Below are 22,962 nucleotides of genomic sequence, written 5' to 3' on the forward strand. Positions count from 1 at the left end.
ACAAATCTCTTGACTTGCTTATACCATTCGACAGACTTGTCTCTCAATTTTGGGAAATGATTGGTAAAAGACAAAATGTCTGACCTAGTCCAAGGAACATGGACATAACCTCCTCTTGCCACTTCTCTCATAGGATATGTTTTTGTCTCTGCTTCCCCTCTCTCCCTTTCAATCATAGCAAAGCCACTACTGTTCTTTCTTTTAAGCCCATCTGCCTTCCTATCTCTTTAAGGTTGTTAATAATTCCTTAATCTGTAGTCTTTTTCTCCGATGGGTTGAGGGTCTCTAAATCTTTATCACTGAAATCTAATAGATATGTCTTTTGTAAAGCCTTTTATTTCTGCACATCCACTCCATACTTCTGAGCTACCTCTGCACATTTCTCAAGTGTGTTGCTTGCTTTTCTTTAACAATAATTTGTCATCACGGTAGTTTGCTAACCTCTCTGGACTAATGGTTCCCAATATCATTTCTTCCAATTCTACCTTTAGCCTACTTATGTCCAAGGTGCTATTTGTGCTTTTTTCCACCTATTTAAAGTTTCCTCCTGCAGTATTCTTTGCAATAGTTGTTGGAGCTATATCCCTAATACAGTCATCAAGTTCCTCTGGGGTGGGCCCTCTGGATGTATTCATGATGCCTCCCTGGGGCTCCCCACCAATTTCCCCTAATTGCGGTGCAACAGGGGTCTCTAATCGTTGTGTTCCCATTTGTAATACTTTCCTAGCTATAGCCTGTAGACTCTATTTGGTGTTTTGGGATTTCTTTCAGAGGTACTAGTCAATGGGTCGGATCTTTCTTCCATTGTGGGTATCACCATCTCACTGGTTCCCATTCCATTCCCTTGTGTCACAGCTTTTTCTTTTGCGTATGCTACATTCTGATTTATTTGTTCCCTATTCAATTCTCATAAAGTGAGATTCATTCCTGATAACCCAGTAGGTATTGTCATTGCATGTACCTGCAATGCTCCTCTTCTTGTCTGATATAAAGGAACACCTGGACCTATAGTAACTGGGACGGATAGAGCATGCAGACCAGTAGTCCTAGCAGAATTATTAAAATCTACTTCTCCAAGTGTCAGTCCTCTGGACAAAAAGAGATTCCCAGGACCTGAACTGATGGGTAAAGGTAGTGCATCTGGTGTCATTCCCATAAACGGGTAGGTCCCTGAAATTGTAAGGTGATGGTTGATTCATCCATAGCTTATCTCCATTTATTAAAGCCCTTGATCGCTTAAAGAACTTCATGATATCCTGTTTTCAGTCCAAATCAATCTTACTTCAAAAACCCTTTGATGCCGTAATTATCGTTTCAACCTCCAATCACTGCGCGATCTCGACAGCCAATCCCAGCACAGTTATACACCAACTGTCCTATCGCAGTGTGGCACTTTATGATGTCAATCCAACTCCCACAGCGACTGACCCTCCCTTTACAGTTTTTTCTTTCTTCTTTTTCCCTAACACGAATTAACACAAAACATACATTAAACATAAAACAATTCTTGTCTGCTCCACTAAAAGAAACGATAGATTTCTATACAATCAGAAATTTTCCATTCAAATCCAGTAAAACCTCGACCAGCACGATTTCACTTCAAGAAAATCTTTAGGATTCCTCCTGGTGCACTCTAGGAAAAATCCCAACGGTCTTAACTTGTCACACTCTCGCAAAGTTCCCTTCACTGGTGGTACTGGCGACAATGTCTCACAGCACCCTCAAAACAGCAGACAAACTTGTTCAGCGTGTGCCACACTGAGACCCACCCGTAGGTGTATATCCCGAGATCTTATACCACATCGGACCCGATTTCAACTTCAATACAACACCTCTATACTAATTTTTCATGAAAAGGCATAACACTTCTGTCATCACAATTTCACAATCGTATCTATACTTTTATCACCTGTTTGCATCATCTCTTCGTCCTCAGAATTAACATTTGGTCAAAGAAGCTTACTGAACCCTAAACTACAAAGGAATCTATATAACAAACATCCCCCTTATATCCCAGTTTTTACAGTCCATGCTAACCATCCGACACACTACCAGAAAACTGTTGCAGTATTTTACTCAGATAATTTTTCTATATTACACAATAGACTTGGATTTCCACGCCCATTTCCTAACTTTACATTAGTCCAATCCAAATCTCTCAAACTCAGATACCAACTACCATTACCATGTTTTATGTCCTCCGATGGATCTTGTGTTGAGCTGTAAAGGATAAGAATACTCAGGGAATGAACAATTATCCTATGAGGACCTGGAATAGATAATTGTTAGCACCACTCAGATTATTGAACCTAGCTTAGCACTTTCACCAGCCATGAATATAGATTCCTTGAGACAAAGAAAATCTCCAAATGAATGAGACCGAATCGGTAGAGAAAATTTAGCAACAACTTTTATCTAATGCCTCAATAATGGCGGTGACTGCAGAAATACATTTCATGATCAGATTTAATAACCAGTTGTTAATGCAAGACAAACCACACAGCACATTACTGTCTTCCTCATCCAAGAGTGATTTAACCTATTTAGCATGAAGGTACAAGTTCAGCTGATGCTCATACAAACCAAATCAATGTCATTGTTACAGTTTCTATCCTCTGCCAATTCAGTTTGTGTCCGCCTTGCAGCACCAATTGCCACAGCACGAGTCAGGCTACCTTTCAGCTAAAAGGTTATTTCCCTGCACATGTTTGCCAGCCGGCAATAGCACAGGATAGAGTCACAGTTCGGTTAGGGTCCCATTCATTAGTCTATTCCACCCAGAACCAGTGGAAACTGGCAAGGAAAAGAGAAAACTAAAACAAAGGAAACTTGCATGGATTAAAGGACAAATCAACAGCATGCTAGTCAAGGAATGCAAGAAAATCAGAATAGCTAGCCCGCGACGCCTCCTTAATTTAGGCAATTATACTCCAATATTTTCCAGGTTTACACCCCTTAACGCAGAGGTCTTCAAACTTTTAAAGGTTGAGCCCCCCCAGCTGAATTTTTGTAAATGTCGGGCCCCCCACCACCTGACAGAAATTTCTGGAATCTGGTACACTACATAATTGACCCCCACCCACATATCCCTGGCCATATCCGGCAAATAATGTTCAAAACAATGAGTGTTTCCTCCTTCTCCATGAATTCCCTCACTACCACTCACCAACAATGCACCTCATCTCTCTATAGCACCTTTCTGGCAAACATATAATTTTTTTTTATAGTGCTACTCATAATAATAATAATAATAATAATAATAAAAACACTTATAAAGCGCATGGTTACACTTATGACAGTGTGTCCCCGCGCTAAGAAATGCTCCAGAGTCCCGAAGAGGCCGAGGTCAGAGGCCCAAGAAGAGTCTAGGGCTACGAACCATTATTACTTTGGGAAGAGGTAAGTTTTAAGTTGGCGTCTGAATCTTATTTCAGAGGGCTCCATACGTAGTTCTAACGGGAGATTGTTCCAGTGCTTGCTTACAAGAAAGCGAAAGGAGCTACCACCCATCCTGGTTTTACGTATGCGCGGGAGTTGAAACAGCATCGCGCCAGCGGATCTAAGATTCCTGGTGGGGCGATGAATAGTCAACAGGTTGCGTAGGTAGCTCGGCCCTCATAGTTTCATCATACTCAGGGGCATATGTACCAGCACCTATAGACACCACACCGTCACTTTTTACGACGTTGTGGTGGTGATGGGGGCATTGCCGTATTTACACGGCAGAGTTAAGCCACTTAACTTGGCTTAACGCTGCCTTGTAAATACGGCCCTCTTTCGTACTATGCTTAGCGTGAAATGGTGGGCAGTGGGTGTTGCAGTGGGCGTTCCACTGCAACAGGCACTGATTTTGATATTGCGCCCTATTTACAAGGGCAGCGTATAAGTAAGGCAGCGTTAAAATTGAGAACAGGGAAAACCTGGTCTTAAGCTGGTGAAAGTAGGAGAAATGCATTATTTTTCCTCATTTTTCATTCATCCATGTGTGCTGCCTTGTGCAGCACACATGGAAAAAGCAAAATGCCTTGTATTTGTACTCTTTAAAAAAAATCCATTTTGTGATTTCTGTGTGTGCTGCATTAAGCAGCACACATGGAAGTGAGACAAATGGCATTTAAAGCTTGTTTATGTACAGGAAGGTCCCCCTCCTGAACATAAACAATATTTTCCCTGCACCCAGACACCCTTGAACTATGGTGCAATGGTGTCTGCGTTGGCACTACACTGCTAAGGGGAAACGCAAGGCTGCACCATATTGTTGTAAATATGGTGCAGCCTTCAGTTTCTGAAGTGGCGGAGAGAGGCTTTAACCCATGACTGCTAAACGCCTCACTCCGCAACTTCCTTGAACTTATGCCCCTCAGTTCTTTGATCTGCATGGTACACCTTCTTTGTAGCAGGCACATTAACCCTCTGTGCTGTGAGGGTGGCAGGAGTGCTCATGTGAGTGCACAGTGAGGTACGTGACAGTATGAGAGTAGGGTAAGAGGAGTGACTGCAGGGTGACTGAGCTGACCATATGAATTTGGGTGTGCATGTTAGTGCAGAGTAGGACTAAAAATGCATGGTTAGTGATGGGCTTGTTTAAGTGAGATTGCAGATTGATCAGTGAGGGGGACAGGTGAGTGAAGTGTCACATGAGTGCAGGGTGGGTAGTGTGCTTGCGTGGCTGCAGGTTGAGGTACAGGGAAAACCGCGGAAGTGCATTGTGAGAGCAGCGTGATCACTGAGTGCAGGGTGAATGGTGTGAGTGCATGGGGGTCAGTGTGAGGGAATTGTTATCGCTATGAGTGCAGGGTGAGCATGAAAGTGAAGGGCGAGAATGAGGAGCAAGTTGTCTGAATGCAGGGAGCATTCCCAGACACTTTCAGTAAATAGTTGCAAAATAGTTGCTTTCAGTTTTAGAAAAGGGGGCTCCTTGCCTCCCACTGCAGCTAAAGCATTTCAGCTGTAGGAATTAACCAGGATAGCCCCCCCTCCCCAAACATAGCTGCCAAGGTTTCAGATTGCTATGTGTGACATTATCTTAATTTCAGTGTAATTATGAGTGACATTTCAAGGACTATGAGTGACAATTTCTCGCAGGCAAACTCAAGCAGTGAAGACGAGGGAAATGACACCCATGTGAGCAACAAGGAACTCTAAGACGAGTCACATCATAAACCACAAGCTGTATTACTGAGAGGTGCACCCTGGTCCTGAATATTGCCCACTGCCTGCCAAGCCCCGCTGGTGGCCCCATCACACCAGTTGCAGCCTGTCACACAGAGCTGCCCGGCATGCTCTTCTGACTCTGTGTTGCTTTGCGCGCTGAAAAGTTACGTTGGCAAGCACCACAGTGGCTCTCACAGTCACCTGACCCAAAACAGGTTAGTGCAAGCAACTACTAAAACAGCTTACTGTCAGTGAGAAGACAGACTGCTATGTAATGTACAGTTCTCAGCTGTTACAGGGCAGACAGGCGGCAGCTCTGAAGATGATCATGACTGGGGCACAAGAAAAAAAAAATAACTGTCAGGGGTGTTGCCAAGCAGGCCTGCGCAAATTAAATAAAACAAGAAAAATAAAGATGCGCAGTGAAATTCGGTCTAAAGCTGAAAAACCTGCACTCCATGCAAACTTCTCAGGAAAGATCTGCTCAACGAGTCCCTAGGAGGCCTCTGCAACACGTTATGAGATTACTTGCATTTTGATGTGAAACAGAGCCCGCACGCTGCAGAGATGAACAGAGGCCCCTGCACACATTTGTTTTCAGATATATAAGCGGCTCTATCCCCTCTCCAATCATATGGTTCACCTTTGTCTTCAGAAGGGCAGTTTAAACCCTTTATCAGTGCTGCACCCTCCCACAATAATTACGTTTCATTTACACCTGTGCTTAGTCCCTTTACGGCGGATTACATGGCTGAAAGAGAAATCTCGTATTGTTAATGAGGCTTTAATAGTTTTCACCCCTTCTTCGGGCCCCTGCAGCTTCACTCTGCCGTCTGTTTCTTTAATCAGTGGAGGACAAAGGTGAGATTTACGGCGGGCTACGCGCCCCCCCCCTGAGACGGTGGCGCGCCCCCCAGGGGGGCGCGCCCCACAGATTGAAGAACTCTGCCTTAACGTATCAATTCCATCCGTCCATGGGGTTTTCATTGGTCGTTTGCGATGGTCTGGTATGGGATGATCGGTAAAATATACAAATCCGGAAGAATAAAGTGATCTTTTTCTCACGTTTTTCCATTTTGTTAGTGCCTTGTAACATCCTCGGGAGTAGGCGGTTCTTTTGCACATCCGTTGTCAGTCCGTTCCCAGGCGCATTTCTCTGGGATGTAACAAGATTTGTTGCAAATTCTATTAAGTGTGCTACAAGTAAGAAGTGAGTCCATTGATTGACTAGAACATAAGTGGAAACTTTAGAAAATTTTTCTCATAGGGGCTGGGTGACAGCTTTCACAAGATTTAACGTTCGCTCACAAAAGAAGCCTTTCTGAGGCCTAAATGGGAGAACAGCTGGATCACGACAGTATTAATATTATTAAACATCACACATTTATTAATTTGTCGTGGCCTTGAGTAAATGTTCAGCCTCTATCTCAGTTGATAACATGCTCTAACACCCAAAGTCAGATTCTCATCATTATAGGTAATTCATTTGGCACATAATCCAAAACATTATCACAAATTATTCGTACTATCGCTGAGCAATCAATACAGTGTGAGGCAAGATGCAGGCAGCTCAGTCAGTATAGATCTGATACCGAGTAAGATGCCTGCATTTTGCCCTCATCTTTTTTTATTTGGCACAGAGGATTAAAAGAAATTGCGCTTGACGATCGCTCAGCAATATTAAGAATAATTTGGGATAACATTGTGAGCTATGGGCTAACATGTAATGGAGTGAGGCAAATTGGTGGGCTGTACAGCTTGTATTGAATTACAGCTGCTTCTCGTTTGGATTGATACTATTTTAAGAAACATTTAGGCTTCATTAGGGAGTCTGATACTTTGTCCTGAGGAGGGTCTCAAGTGCAGCCTCCCATCAAGTTTCATAATTTGGGTCTGTTCTGGGAGCTCAGAGACTCCTCATTACACCATCACTTCCCTGCCCTAATCACTAATGGTGCTGATTGCAGCTCTGGTGGCTGCGCAAGGCAAGTATGTAATTTAGCAAAATAATGTCACCCAAAGTTGATTTCTAGACTTCACCTTCACCAGTGATGCCAGCTGAAACAACTGGTCTACCCCTGCTCCCCGTTCTACTTTTCCTCACACACCGCTACCATGTTTGGTGTTAGGGTGACTTGCAGATGAAGCCATGACTTGACAAGTTCTGGCAATGGCCCCTCCTCCTTGGCTACATGCCAGGCCCTTCGGAGGACGCATACAAGTTTTTAGATGTACACACTCTTCCTTCAGGCCTATTTCCAAGCCATAGTGCGGTATTGTTTGGTTACTGTGTGTTTGCTCCTGTCTCAGTTAAAAGTGCGTGTCTGAATGCTCGTGGAGAAATGAGGGAGTGGCGTTTCGGCCAGAGCTACCAACTTTGTAACTGGGGAACTAGGTTTCAGGCTTGGCGTCAGCTCAGCATGATGTGATCCTGGGCAAATCACCTAATCTCCCAGTGCCTCCTAAAAATGTGTCCTTGTCTGGTGTAACTGGTGCTCATGTAAAGCGCTCCAATACCTTCAGGCCAAGTTTGCACTATATAAACCTGCAAACAAAAAAGCTATCCGTTTCAACAGGTCACAATGCACACATTATGTGAGGGCTACCGATTTCTGCCTGTCAAATGGGGCAAAAACAGTCATGGCAGTGCAGCAGGGCTCGCTTCAGCCATTGTGCACTTATGAGACTAATTTGTTTAGCTGAACACAGTCTCTTTGAAGTGGCTGCAAATGTTACCTCCCCTTTCTGATAAACAACACAGCAGGGCGGATCCATCTTCTTGGCACTTCAAGGTCCACTTCCCCCTCTCTCACCAGATCACGTACAGCGGCATGCAGCAGAATATTTGTGTTCATTGTCCTTTGCTGAGTATTGCTCCATGAATTATTTCTGGTGAGCGATTAAAATCTGTAAACTGAAGTGTGAAAATGTTAAACTCTTCCCAGTTGATTTCCCCCCCCCCCCCCTAAATTTCATTAGCATTTACTTGCAGTGTAAGCAATCCTTTATATGGTGTAAGTGACATTTAAACAATTAAACGCAACAGTCTTTCAAAGTTAATCATGTTGCTGGGTAAAAGATATTGGCAAAGCCAATAGGTTTCGCCCATTTGTGGTCTATTGGCAATATGTTTTTGATATATTGCACAGCAGCCATGGCTGTGTCGTGGCACATGGCTTAAAGTAAAGAAAAAAATAACACTATAACACAACCAGTTTTGACCGCATCATAGCTCTATTAATCTCTTTACTTTCAGCTATCTTGCACAGCAATGCGATCGCTGCTGTGCAACCTGTCTAAAAACATTGACAAAACCAACAGGCATAGATGAAACCTATTGGCTTTGCCAATGCTTGTTAAATATATGACCATCCTCTACGAATGCCTAGTCTTTAGCCTTCAGAATTTTCTGGCCGCTCCTGATAAAAGATTGTTAATTTTCTTTTCCCTAAACTTCTCTAAATAAAGCTCATGGCAACAAAGCTTTTTCAGTCGCTGTGCCTAAACGTAGGAATTCCATGCCTCTCTCTTCCTTCATACGGTTTTAGGAAATTATTGAAGACTTGCTCTTTAGGTCTTGCCTTAGACAGTGCCTGAGGCATTTTGTTACCTGACAGGGGGCTTAGAGCCCGCCCATTGCTTACCAATGGTTGGCTTCATTGTCAGTCTCATTTCCTTGCTTCTCTTTGATCCGCACATGCGGCCTTTACTTCCTGTTTCTGTATTTTCCCTCCCTTGGAACTTTCCTGAATTACTGCTTCTTTGTTCCAGTGTGAGTCTTTCCACTGCTGGCGCTTTAGGAGGTGCTCTCTTTTTTTTTTTTTCCTTTTAGCTCGTCATCTTTGCTTGTCCTGGCCCTCTCCCGCATCCATTCCTTACCACATTTTGTTGCTTCCGTACCTCCCACCCTCTACCGCGTTGTGATACTTTTCACACATCTCTTGAGTTGCTTGCCTCACCTGCCAGAAGAACAGTTCTGTGATATAGCAAGCGTTGGCCACGTCAGAGTGCTTTCTTTCCCAGATTTTGATCCATGCTGCACAGCCATATTTTTTACGAGGGGGAAAAAAATATATTGGCAAAGCCAATAAATCACATAGGTGAGACTTTACAACAGAAGAGAAACTTGAACGAAGGACTGTTATTTCTGCACCTCACTCTAGTTTCATATGTAGTAGAAGTCCTGCGCAACCAGCCCAGGTACCAGCTGTCAAGTGATGCCTCTGTGTTCCAGATCCTAACTTGAAGCGAGGGGTGGGCGTGTGCGTCAGGTAATGAAGTCGAGAGAGTCGATATATAATTATAAAAAGTCTTGATTTCGAATCGCTTAGTTCATACGATATAGATTCCAGTCCATAGGAATTGTCTTCCGCGAGCACCCGTAGACACTATTTTTTTCAAATCTTGTATTTTCAGTGATATGACCACCGCATGCCCTGATTTTATGTGTTCCAAAAACTGGTGTGTCACGCAGTTTGGTGCTTTCTTTCCCTCCATGTTAAAGAACAGTAGAAATTTCAGCACCCAGGCTAATGTTCTGCATAGCTAAATACATATAAGGTCCCGAAGGCGAGACCGATTGCATTGCAAATGCTTTTCTTTTTTCTTTTTCAAGATGCTACTATGCGTCCAATATTTGAGGGCAGTCAAGCTTACTAACGTTGATCTATGTTCTGCTTTTGTTTTTGGATGTGCAGTGTCCCGCAGGAGTAGCGTTGGAATGCTTGCACGAACTTTAATACCACAATGGTATTACCATATTTGACTTTGTTTTAGTGCTGTCCCTGCTATAGTCCCAGAGTTATTATTATTATTATTATTTATTTTTATAAAGCGCGTAGTCACCCGGAGGTATCCCAGCGCTAAAAGACCTTAATTCAGCAGGCCAGTGGCCCAGGAGCTGAGAGCAGAAGAGAGGAGGGGTGAGGGATCAAACAGGGGGGGACATAATAAGCTAGGGAAAGAGATGTGTCTTTAGCAACTTCCTGAAGCGCAGATATTGTGGTTCCAGACGCAAAAGGCGAGGGAGTGAATTCCAAAGACGAGCAGCTTGTACCGAAAAGCGTCTTCCTCCTGATCGAGCTTTCCTGACTCTTGGGGTATTGATGAGGTTTTCTGCGTTAGAACGGAGGGATCTAGTGGTTATGTAAGGGGTGACAAAGTTGCTGAGGACTGGGGGGCCTTGATTATGCAAAGTTTTGTAGACGAGGCACAAGGCCTTGAATTTGACTCGCTCTCTTATGGGGAGCCAATGAAGGAGTTTGAGAGCAGGTTTAGCAGATGATCTGGCCGGGGTGTTTGTGATAATCCGGGCAGCGGTGTTCTGAATTCTCTGAAGTTTATTGAGGGTCGCTTCAGGAGCGCCCAGATAAATCACATTGCTGTAATCTAGTTTCGATATTATGAGACCTTGGATTAGTAGTTTTTGGGACTTGGGGGGAAGAAGGGGCAGGACTTTCCTCAGAGATTTTACGAGACCAAAGCAGGTCCCTGCTACCTTCTTAGCTTGCGAAGTGAATGAGAGATCAGAATCAATCCATACACCCAAGCTTTTTACCTCTGTTTTTGGATAAGGGGGAGGACCTAAACAGGCTGGCCAAATGTCCAGGGGGAGTGAGGTTCCTTTCGGGCCAAGTAAAAGAACCTCAGTTTTTGTCCCATTTAGCTTTAGGGCTGATCTATTCATCCATCGATGGACCTGCGTAAGGCAGTTGAGGAGATCAGCTTTCTGTTGTTTGGGGTGGGACAAAGACACCACTAGTTGTGTGTCGTCAGCATAGCTGACGACGCTCACTCCGAATGGGGTGATAACCTCCTCCAATGTGGACATATAGATATTAAATAATGTGGGGCTCAGGGAAGAACCCTGAGGCACACCACATTGGAGGGGCATTTCGGAGGAGCGGGCGTTCTTCTCCCAGATCTGATAGGTCCGTTGGGCCAGGAAGGATGAAAGCCAAGATAAGGCTGTACCTTCCACTCCCACTCCTGCCAATCTTTCGATGAGGAGTTGGTGGTCAACGGTGTCGAACGCCGCACTAAGGTCGAGGAGGATCACTGCCACTGATCCTCCCCCATCCAGTAGCGCTCTGGCCTCCTCTACCGCTGCCAGGAGGGCGATGTCAGTGCCCTGCCCTGGTCGGAAGTCCATCTGGGAACTTTTTAGTTTGTTATTGGCCTCCAGAAACTGCGAGAGTTTCCTGTTGACTAGTTTTTCCGCGATCTTACTAACTCCTGGGAGAAGGGAAATGGGCCTGTAGTTCGCCAGATTATCAGGGTCACGGGAGGGTTTCTTCAGTAGGGCTTTTACAACAGCCGTCTTCCAGCTCAGAGGTACAACTCCTTGTTGGAGTGAGGTATTAATCAGATGAGTGAGGGAGGGGATGATTGTGGGGGCTACCTCTTTGAGGATCCGAAGAGGAGCAGGGTCTCTAGGGGGGCCGCTCTTCATGGAGTTGAACGTATTTCTCACTTCGTCTATAGTGACCTGGCCCCACGTGGAAAGACAAGTGGGAGAAGTCGTATGTGAGGAAGCTGTTTCTTCCCCCGGACTCGAGGGAGGAATAGAATCCAGAATTAGTCGGATTTTGTCATGGAAGAAATTCGCCAGTTGTTGGCATTTCTCCTGGTCGACTTTAGGGTCGGAGGGAAGTCCCAGTCCCCGTTCTGGGGGTTTCAAAAGCTCTTTGAGAATAACGTATGCTTCCTTACTGGAGCATCCCGCTTTCTCTATTCTCTCCTGAAAGAACACGCTTTTGGTTTTGCGGATAGCAGTTTTATAGGTTAGAAGAGAAATAGAGTAGAAGTTTTTATTGGTTTCTGATTTATCGCGTCTCCAAGAGCGTTCGGTTTTCTTGCACTCTTGGCGCAGCGCTTTAAGCTCTGGAGTATACCATAAAGCGGGGGAGAGTCTTTTGGACTGTTTAAAGGAGGTAGTTTTCGGAAGCAATCCAATCACTGAATTGTTTGTCAGCCGTATTAGGGTCAGAGGAGAGCTCGGGAGTGAGGATTGTTTATGGAATTAAAACCCGACGTAATCTGGGTACCGTTTGTAAGGCCAATTTAGTAGGGATTGGGGTGGAATCGAAATCAGACCTAAATGTACGGCTGCGAAAATATAAATCCGTGGCAAGATTCAGGGTACAAAGGGCATTAAGGGAAGTAAAGTGGTGCCTTAGAGCCAAGGTTGCCCCAGGAGAACTACAAGAAACATATTGAGAGAGGTTATAACAATTCATGTATACAAATGTAGATGACGTGTTATCTTTTTGAGGTGTAAACACCGTCATTGTTGCAATGTTTACCGCAAAAATGACTACTATAGTTAGAAAAGGCCACCTCAAAGCACATAGACAGGATAAGGAGTGACTGAGAGTATTTTGAAGGTTTTAGTTGCAATGGCCAATGCAGAGATTGGAACCTTTGAGTATTGTGCAGATGGAAAGGCGAAAAGTAAACCGAGCAGGTCTTTTTTGACACTTTTTCTGAACAAGAGAAGTTCATGTTAGTCTTGTGGAAATGCCACTAGAAGTGACAAATACAAGAAGTTGCATTCACTAGGGGACACTTTGATAGTGAGGGCAGTTGCTTGAGGTAATCCTTTTGCCATCCAATTTTCCAGAGCAAAAGTTGATGCCAGGGAGTAAACCGCTCTGGTAAAAGGCACAGTCTGGGCACGGAGGGAACTAAACGTGAGGGAGAAGATGTGCTTGTCAGCAGGTTTACGGAAACTTCTGAATCTTCGCGGCTGGAGTACCATTTTAAACGAACTATAATCTTTGGAAGTCTCGGACATCCTGGCTCTTATTTTAGAAGTTTGTAGAAGTTTTCTTGCTTAAGAATTTTAAAGGAGGCCAACCTGATGCACTGGGTGAAAATAAAGAAATGGCCTGGGGTAGCAAAGTAGCGCAAAGAGCAGGTTTATTAACAGAAAGGTTTGTTGAATGCATGCTGTGGGTAGCAAAGTACTGTAGACAAGGGGGTATTAATGGAAAGGGTGACATTTGGGTAAAGTAACTTACTATAGCCTTAGAGCCCAACGTAGTTTGCTCTAACGGCCATTAAAAACCTAATCATTTTGAACTAGAAAAGCCTTTGGAATGGGCATTTAACGCTGGAGCGGGCCTTTAATGGCCAGTAGAGCCCGCTTCGGAGTGCACTAATGCTTATAGAACATTCCGCTCCCAGAGTGCAGAATGTTCTAATTTGTAAAACAAAAGCCCTCACGGAGCCTGAGGGGGTTGACATCTCCTCTGGTACCAATGAGTCGTTTCTTCACAGCAACATCTGTGAACAAACATTGGAATTTTGATGCACCGAGCTTCTACAAGCCGAGCACTCTATTGTCTTCAATGGAGCGCTCAACATTCCAGTGTTTTAATACAAGAAATAATATTCCAGCGGAGTGACTGCTTCTCGTTCTCATGTTTTGGGATCCACATGTAGATGTCTTCCTGTACCATGTTTAGAATGGTATATTCCGAGTCGAAGGGAGAGTTGTTATTTTACTATCTCCTCCACCTAGATGCAATAGTTGTGTATTAACTGGCCTTGTAGAGAGTTGTGTTCCTCTAATGCTGCTGGTAAAATTTCTCTACATGTAGTGAACGGTATGGACTTCATTTCTGAGTATTGTGCCCAGCCCTACCTTTAGAGAAAAGCATTGTCTGTCTTGGAAGAATTTGTTGATTTTCCAGAAAGGTGGGACAGAGGGAGGTGTGTTCTGTTACTTATCTTTCACTGTTTTTTCTGCAGGTGCAAGTTTTTCAGCCTGACTGAAACCCCTGAAGACTACACAATCATGCTGGATGAAGAAGGCTTTAAAGGTACAGGGCCGGCTGAGACTTTCAAACAGTTTGCCTGCTATAAACTTTCCAGCATGTTGTTAGAATTAATTGACCTTGGTATTTAAATGCATCCAGCTGCCAAGGGTTCCTTATCTCACGGGACCACCATTTACAGTAGTGTGATAACATGTTCTTTCTGTGAGTGCGTGTTTTTTTTTCTTATTTCGCTTTCTCAGGGTCTCCTTTGTTCCAGTTGTTTTTTTTCTCACACTGACTAGCAAAAGAATTGTAGGCACGTGTAAAGAAAGGAAAGCCGCATTTTACGCTTCTTATTTTGCTTTTAACAAAAATATATTTCTTAAAGTATCTCTATCCAGAATTGCAACCTCATTTTTTTCCCTTAAAGGAATTTTGGTGCTTAGGAAAAAATAGCCATAATATTTGTAAAAGGACCGCAGTGTTTGGCTCTGTTACTGCATTAGTACCAGGTGAGGGAGGGATGGATGGTTTAGGGGTAGAGATAAATCAGGTATATTTAGCAGGAATCAAAATGTCTGTACTCTTATAAAATAAATGTTAAAAAAACTTGCATTTCCTATTAACAACTGGTACCAAAAGGAATGAAGGATAGTTTTACCTGAAGCAGATGTTTGCTGCTATAATGACCATGAAACTGACATATAGGGGATCTTTTATGCTCTCTTTTGATTGGCTCTGATCAAAAGCAATTACAGAAAACTATGCCCGGCCGCGCAGACACAAAGTGAATGGGAAGCCTTTGAAATACGAAACCGAACACATGGCACACAGCGCGCCTATGCTCGCTCCCGCAAGGTAGATGCCGTACATGGACGAGTGCTCATTGAAACAGTGCAGTACATACACGAGTTTTAGAAAAAGTACAGACCGATTCCAAGAGGTCATCACCTAAGCAGCGCTTGCGCGCTGGCTCAGGATCGGCCTAAAAATCATGCCTTCATGTTCAGTTAAAAGGATAGGTGAAGATGGCGGATAAAATCTGAACCACTGGTAATTAGTCTGGGCACAATGACTCTTTTTTTTTTGGCTTAACTTGCAGTCATGGACCATGTTTATTCTACAACATAAAAGCCCAACAATTACATGGAATTGTTCCCGTCCTTAGTTAGAGGCGGCTCAAAAAAATCCCCCCAAAAATCAGTGTGTCCAGAAAACGATTCTAAATGTCCAGTCTGTTTTTTTCAGGTAATTCGTCATTAGTGGTTAAGCATACACAGTGGACAAATGAAGCAATCATTTCAAATGCAAAAGCAATAATATGCAGCAAGAACAGGCTACTCGTGAGCTGATGCCAAACAGCATTGAAGGCAAGTATTCGATGATGATACAGTACATCTCCAATGTCTATCCAACCATCTTTAAGTGACGTAATCTTCCTAACAAGTGCAGCATCAATATGTTTCCCTTGGCAGGGGCCCATCACCGCTAACCTATAAACCTGCCTAACAGAGGCTGTAAATTTGCAACTTGGAAACGATGAGCTGATCTGCTACCTATGCGACTGGAGCACAGACCTCCCCTGGCATTATTGCTTATCTTGCCACAGGTAAAGGCCTTAATGGTGTTGGGAGTCAGTAATTATCCAACGATGTATCCACGAATGGGGGTGGAAGGCAGTATGTGGGGAGGTCTGTCGACCCATCTGAGAGGAACTATGCTGCATGTAATGTCGTCTACACACCTGACACGGTTGGGATTATCGTAAACTCCAACGAGACAGTCCCTTGAGGTTGGGGGGTGCATATGTTTTAATGGAGGTCTGGTGACAGATAGGAGTCCCATGGGCTAATTGTGGTGCCTCCCTCTGGTGCGATATTTGCACGCGCCAGGCTGCGACCTCCGCTTTTGCCCATTTGAGAAGGTCCTGTAGCCAGAGTCGCTAATGGAGAAGCCTCCGAGGATTTCCATGTCATGGCAATAGGCCTTTTTGCTAGGACATATGCCAAATCAACAAGCTTTGTAGCATACTTGTTTTTGCGTGTGCAAGCTGTGATTCCCAGGAGGCACCACAGGGGTCAACCAGTAATGTCCCGCTGGTAATTTCAGGAAGTGTGGACGACACCTCTTCCCTGAAATAGCCAATGATGTGGCCGGTCCATACCATGTTATGGAAATCTGCCTTCAGATATGGGCAACAGAAGCACATGGGAGGCGCCATTGGAAACATTTGATGAATGCGTGCAGAAGTAAGGTATGACCAGTGCAAGTAATTAAACGGAGTGTATTTCAGACTAGGGTTTCTGGACACCCTACGCACCTGCCAGTGTGCAATGCCCCACTGTGTATCTGCAGAGTCTAGACCCTGTGAAATAGGCCATCCACCTTTCAGGGTATGGAAATTCGTAACATGGGTGTCTATCAACAGAGCTGTAACTGCACGCCTATTATAACTGTGGGTGAGCAGGGTATGTAGTGGCGGAAAGGGGTTGGCCCCTGTTCGATATGGCCCCCACATCGCACCCAGGATGGCAGAGAGGGCATTGTACGATAGAAACAGGCACTCTTGCAGGCTATACTGATCAATAATTTCCTAAAAGGACAGTAAAGTTTTGGGTATGCAGAGGTTATCAAGCACCAGGAGACCGGCTTCTCTCCATGCTCTGATGTTGTGTTGCTCAGCCACCATGCGTAGAGCCACCCAGCCCATTGGTGAGAGCGGCATGGAGTTCCAAAAAGCCAGTGAACTGCGGACACTGGCCACCACGGAACCCAGATTTACCTGTATGTGGTTATCATCATTGTGATAGAGATTTACTTCCAGATACTGGAAGTTTTCAAGGCACCATTCCACCGTCAGATTGGGCAACATGCCGCGCTCTGCATGCATAAGGCAGCGTATGGGGAATAGGCAGGACTTTGCCCAGTTCCATTTTAGGCCCGAGGCCTTACTGAAGTCCTCCTATGTATTCTCTAACCGGAGGAGGTCTGTATTTACCCACATACTCATCAACTTGTTCAACACCTCAATTGCCCCGAGGACTGGAAACAAGCAGAAGTCAATGCCCTATTATGAAACCATCGGCAGACCCCAGTGAACTCAACAACTACTGACCTATCTCCCTGCTCTCGTTCCCAACCAAAGTATTAGAAAAAGCCAACAACCACTCTCACTCTTGGAACGGATCCTTCTACTCAACTCATCCCAATCTAGATTCTGAAGCAGCCACATTACCGAGACCGCTCTTATCGCAGCTACCAATGGCATCCGAGCCTTACTCGACCGAGAAGAGTCTGCGGCTCTGATCCTCATAGAGCTCTAGGCAGCTTTCAATATGGTTTTCCACCACATACTTATCACAAGGCTGCAGAACATAGGCATCAAAGGAGCAGCTCTCAGGTGGATCGCCTTTTTCCTCACTGGAAAAAGACAAAGTATCCACCTTCTTCGACGAAACCAAGAGTACCCCAAGGATCATCGCTCTTCCACCCTCTTCAATAAATATACAACACCTCAGCCCAACATCACCAAAACCCACAGACTCAACATCATATCCCACGCAGACAAGAAAATTCATCCTCTCCGAAGACACCACCAACATCAACTTCAGCAACTGCATGAGAGACGTTGTCAACTGAATGAAGGACAACTGCCTGAACAACACGGACAAGACAGAGGTACTGATTTTTGGAAACAAAAGCGCCCCATGAGACCCATCCTACTGGCCCTTAGAAATGGTACCTACTCTTACCCTCAATGACCACGCTCGGACCCTAGGTGTCATTCTGGACAAGAAGCTAACGAGGATGACTCGGGTCAAGTTCGTCTCCTCCTCCTGCTTCTTCATACTCTGCATGCTTGGTTAGATATTCAAATGGCTACCCCAAAATCCAAGACGTACCTTCACCCAGGCCCTACTCTCCAGACAACTGGACTATGGCAAGGCTCTCTATGCAGGGATTGCAGCTCACCTCTGACGAGGACTAAAGAACACCACAGCCAGACTCAACCTGGCCTTCCCTAGATGAACCCACATCACCTCCTATCTCAGGGAACTCCACTGGCTCCCTGTTTAGAAAAGATGCCAGTTCAAGTTCCTGAGCCATGCATACAAGGCCCTACACAACTGCGAGCCCACCTATTTGAACCACTGCCTGAATTTTCATCAGCCCACCAGATACCTCCACTCTGCGTCCTTTTCTCTAACCCTCACCTACCACATCAGACGTAGCAGATACAGAGATCACCCCATTCTCCTACCTTGCATCAAAGACATGGAAAGAGCTACCTTTTTATCTATGGACCTCCCCATTTCTTCTATTTAATTTGCCCAATGTACAATGGCAGTGCAGTCTGAGCACTACTGAGTGGCTAGAGGGTTCGGATCCTGAGAAATGCTTGATGTATGCAGTTTTAAACTTCTGCTTGGTGTGTTTATTGTAATACTCGTGTTTTTATACATTTATGTAAACCGAAATCAGCTACTTTGACTGACTATGATTTTCATGTCGTCCACCCAATGCTTTCTGAGGGAGCTCCCACAACTATCTCTCACCCCGCATGTTGCTGCTCAGAGCCAACGCAGACAAGGGGCAGGCGCTGCTGAACTTTTCCCGATGTCTGAAAATGTTACCGGGACCATTGCAGCATATGTGAGTGGGGCCCAACTTCTTAGCAAGGTGGACGCAAGTCCACCCTATATAAATGGTGAGTGGAACCGTCTACGCGTGCATGCCTTTGAACTGTGCCTTGCGTACAGGCTCCACGCACACACTTTTGCATACACCAGGCGAGTAGATGGGTGTATACCTAGATCTCGAGGTGGATGCAAGCGTAAGATTTTGTTAGCAGTCTTGTAGAGTAGCAGAGTAAATCACTTTCCAGGTGAACCATTGTGCGTCAGTACCATTTCAATCTTTGCCCGCTCCTTAAGCCAATCCCACAGGGGGGCTCCAGACATGTCCCTGTTTTCTCAGCCCAGCAGACCTCCGTGTGCACATGCCAGCTGTGGCATACAGCTGTGGGTGAACGCTTGCATCACTCAGCCACTAGCATTCAGCAGCCTGGGTCCTCTCCCACCAGTCGGACTGGACTGTCCTCGCACAGTGAGCAACAAACATGGTGGAATGGAATAAGATTCAGAGTAATACCCGGTGGCAGAGGTTAGCTGTGACCCTCTCTTTGGTTTTCTCAGGTGGGACCTATATCCGATGGGCGGGCCCTGGCGTGCTCCCGGAGCTCACTTTCTCATGGGGTTCAAGTGGCCCCTCACAGATGAGGACCCAAAATTCCTAGGCACTATATTTGGAAGACCCCCTTCGATCTGTACGTTCTTAGCTTTTAAGGTCAGGTGCAGCCTGTCGGGGAGCTGCCCGGTGGGCTGGTGTCCCTTCAAGCCCTCTGTCCCCAGATGGCAGGCGCCCACCCCCCTCTGCATGAGTGTTGTCCGCCTTGGACTTCCTTTTTATCGCTCTGCCTTTCATCTGCAGGCTCTCTCTTCGCTTTAGGTTCCCGCCCCTTTTAACCAACAAAACACCTCTATACTCTTGCTAACTACTGTCAGGTAGAGAGTACCTGACCTCCTTCGGTTTGGAAGCGAGCGTCGGCATTCCTCAGCAGAAGCTCAGTACAGTGGTGAGGGTGGTGTCCCGCCACTTCTCACTGGCCAATAGGTACTCTAGGCTAGTGAGTGCCACCACTGCTCATTGGCCAATAGGTACTCTGGTATAGTGAGTACCACCACTGCTCATTGGCCAATAGGTACTTTTGATAGTGAGTACAGCCACTGCTCATTGGCCACTAGGTACTTTTAACTTTTAATAGTTTTAGATTTCCTTTTCAGTCATTGACCCTGGTGCTGCCTCCCTCGTTCAGGGTGGTGTGACACAGTAACATCAGCCAGTGACGCTGCATTAACGTGTATTTCTGACCGCTATGGACCACCTTCAAACACTTCCCCACAGGTACAATTGTCACAAATGACCATCCCACTGCACGCTCTGCATAGAGGCCAAGAATTGGATATGCTTGTAGTCTGGTGCCCTTTATGACCCCCTGTTAGAAATAAGACCGCTTTCAACCTGAGCTCCGTGGCTCTCAAGCGCGCCCCTTTATAAACACCCACCCACAACCTGAACTCACTCAGACACCCGAGACTCCGTTCACAGTAAGCACTACACAAGAGCCATGTTCTGTGGGGGTAAAACTACCATCAGAACCACATCATCTGGAACAAGCCTTGGCATAGCCAATAGTTCTCGCCTTTGGGAGCTTATAAGTGTTAAGCCATGCAAAAGTTGATGTTGTTGCACCTGACCAAGGATATTGTGCTGCATAACTAAACACTTATAAGGTCCCAAAGGCGAGATCTATTGGCTATGCCAATGCTGGTTTGTCTCTGCTAGATCTGCGGTCTTTCTACACGCCTAGGATAACCTGCATGCCTACCCGTAGATATTGATGGAAGTTAGAGAGCATGCCCCCAAAACTGTTTGCATGAAGTGACAGGTTTTTTTTATTTTCATATTACACTTGACTTGTGATGTTTGAACTAGCCATGCAGTAAAAATAAAAATAAATGTATTTTAAAGTAACTCCTTGCGTACATTATAAAGATCCATGGATTTTCCGTGACGTTATTGAGGGGGGGGGGGGGGGGAGGAGAGAAGGGGTGGAGTTATATATTGTGCGAACTAGACCCGAAGGTTTCAGAAGAGCGCTTTTACATTAGCAAAAGTTGCGTTACAGACGGACACATTCATTTTTGTTAGCTTACGGTCAAATTCCTTTGTAAAATCATGGATTCGGCGGTGACCTGCCGCGTTCTGTTACCACACCGCAGAGGGTATTTTATTGTACTTGGTCCCACCATCACCATTCACATAAGTCGCTTAAATCCTTGGTGTTTTGTTCCCTCATAGGAAAGAGATATTATGGATGTAGACATAAATAATAAAAGAGGAGTCGGTCGTGCAGAATTAAGCGCCAAAAAGTTTGTAATTCGTTGCTAAAACCTGTCTGAATCAGTTTGATGCAAAATCAGATTGAAACAAGGTGTAGCGCAGGATGACTATTCACTTGCAGAAAGATTGTTTCTTTTTATGTAATTAATTGTGTGCAAAAAGCTCTGTCTTCTGATCATTGCTTATTTTGGCAGAACAACTTAGAAGGACGAAAAGCCGTTTTTCAATGCTTGAAAAACAGCTTCAGCGATGCTCTGTTATCTGCCTTTAACCTTGGCCGCTTACCGCAGACGTAATGACCTTATAATTCAACTATAACAAGTTATTACATTGAATCAGCTACATCTTTTCATATCCTTATAACCAGGGTTTTAAGTGGGACGAAAAAACTGTGGGGTCTTTCAAAGGGGCTTGGCCAATGTAAATAAGGGCGTGGCTTGAATCATGTTGTAAGGTAACAATCTGTGCTTAGCATAGTGTGTCATCCGACTTCTATTTTGCTTTGTCTGTCATTGCATCCAGATATATGATACAACAAGTAACATCATAACTACAGCAAGTCAGGACTATTTGCTTTGCCAATGGTTGTTAGTTGCATTAGATGAATAAGCATATAATAATAATAATAATATAATTAATAATAATAAAATAATAAATAAATAATATTTTATAAATAATAAAATAATAATAATATGGCAATAATAATATGGCTTGTATATAATATTGAATAATCTTCCACCTAAAGCCCTGATGACACCACGACAATATTGCTGCTCCTGAGTTTCAAAAAGAAAGGAAATCCAGAGAGAAAATGACTCTATTTAAAGGATTTCCCTAACCTATACAAGCTCTCCTGGTATGACGTCATACCGTAACGTCTCCCTTAGTGAGAAATGAGCAGTGTGAGCACAAGCACATTGTGACAGGGTCAAAAGGAATCGGCAACAGGCGGGTTTTAGTTTTAACGGGTTTTATTGTGTTGTACAAGTGGTCAGTACACTTCTTCCTTAAAGACTTATTCCGTCGTGGAGATCTACTTCTACTCGGCCTCCTGTGATGGCGTTCAGATGGGTCGAGTCGTCTAAACACCTCCGGACTCCGTCGAGGCTTTACGTCTGGGTCCGTTTTGGCTCTCGAATTAAACAGACAGAAACAGTCTTTAGTGAGAGGGGTGCTTTACATATATACACGTGAAGGGAAAAGGGAGTGAGGGCACATTAACCCGTGTAACTCTTTTAGCGTCGGACTAATGGCAGTGCAGGATAGTGCTCGGGGAAAGGTACACCGGGTCAAGGAGGGATCAGGATAAATTAGGCGAACCGCCCTTACGTCCCACCCAGTTCCGGATCGTATTGCGTACCTGAGTTAGCCACACACCTCCCCTGGGTGTGTGGCGGGCGACTCGTGAAGTCGTTGGCCTCCTGGCTTCTCGTCCGTACTTGAGGTCACAGCTTCTCCACACTCAGAGTCTTCCTTCCTTTCTGCGTCCGTACTTCTCCGCTCCTCGTCAACTTCTCTCCACACGTCTTCTTCCCTCCGGGTGAACAAGCACACCTGGTGCTGGCGTTCCTCCGTATAAGACGTCTCCGCCTCACCATACAGCCCCTCCCATTCCTCTGCTGTTTCCTCGTTAAAGGGCCAGTGTCTCTCGTCGTTCTCTGGTGTGCTGTCTGTGGTCTCGGCGTTCTGATAAGGGTAGATGAGGGGGGTTGAAGGGGAAACAATGTCCTGCAATGTCTCTTTAAAGTATGCGTGTTTGTCTTGTACTGCCACTCTGCACACACATCAATGTGCCTGCTGTCACTGTAGTCAGGAAAAAACGGACCGCTTGTGCCAGGGCACAAAACCGAGCCCGATAGAGACCCGTTTCGAGCTCCCCTTAAACAAGCACTGGCGTTACCAATAGGTTTTGCATTTGAAAAGTTGGAGCTATTGGTTTTGTAAACGACATTTTATATTTATATATTGTTATTGACAATGCCAATAACGATATATAAATATAAAATGTCATTTACAAAACCAATAGCTCCAATTTTCCAAATGCGAAACCTATTGGCAACGCCAGTGCTTGTTAAAGAAGGCT

The 22,962-nt window shown here is 44.9% G+C and overlaps 1 protein-coding gene across 1 annotated transcript in view; it reads left to right on the top strand.

Annotated features, from left to right (window-relative positions):
• Positions 1–22,962, top strand: part of CASTOR1 (cytosolic arginine sensor for mTORC1 subunit 1) — a 144,360-nt gene that overhangs the window by 22,557 nt on the left and 98,841 nt on the right. Inside the window, exon 2 of the mRNA XM_086943208.1 lies at positions 13,909–13,979. Coding sequence (XP_086799334.1) covers positions 13,909–13,979 — 71 coding nt within the window. The remainder of the gene's footprint in view (positions 1–13,908; positions 13,980–22,962) is intronic.

This window comes from Lissotriton vulgaris, chromosome 11 (assembly GCF_964263255.1).
Source record: "Lissotriton vulgaris chromosome 11, aLisVul1.2, whole genome shotgun sequence".
Taxonomy (NCBI): Eukaryota; Metazoa; Chordata; class Amphibia; order Caudata; family Salamandridae; genus Lissotriton; species Lissotriton vulgaris.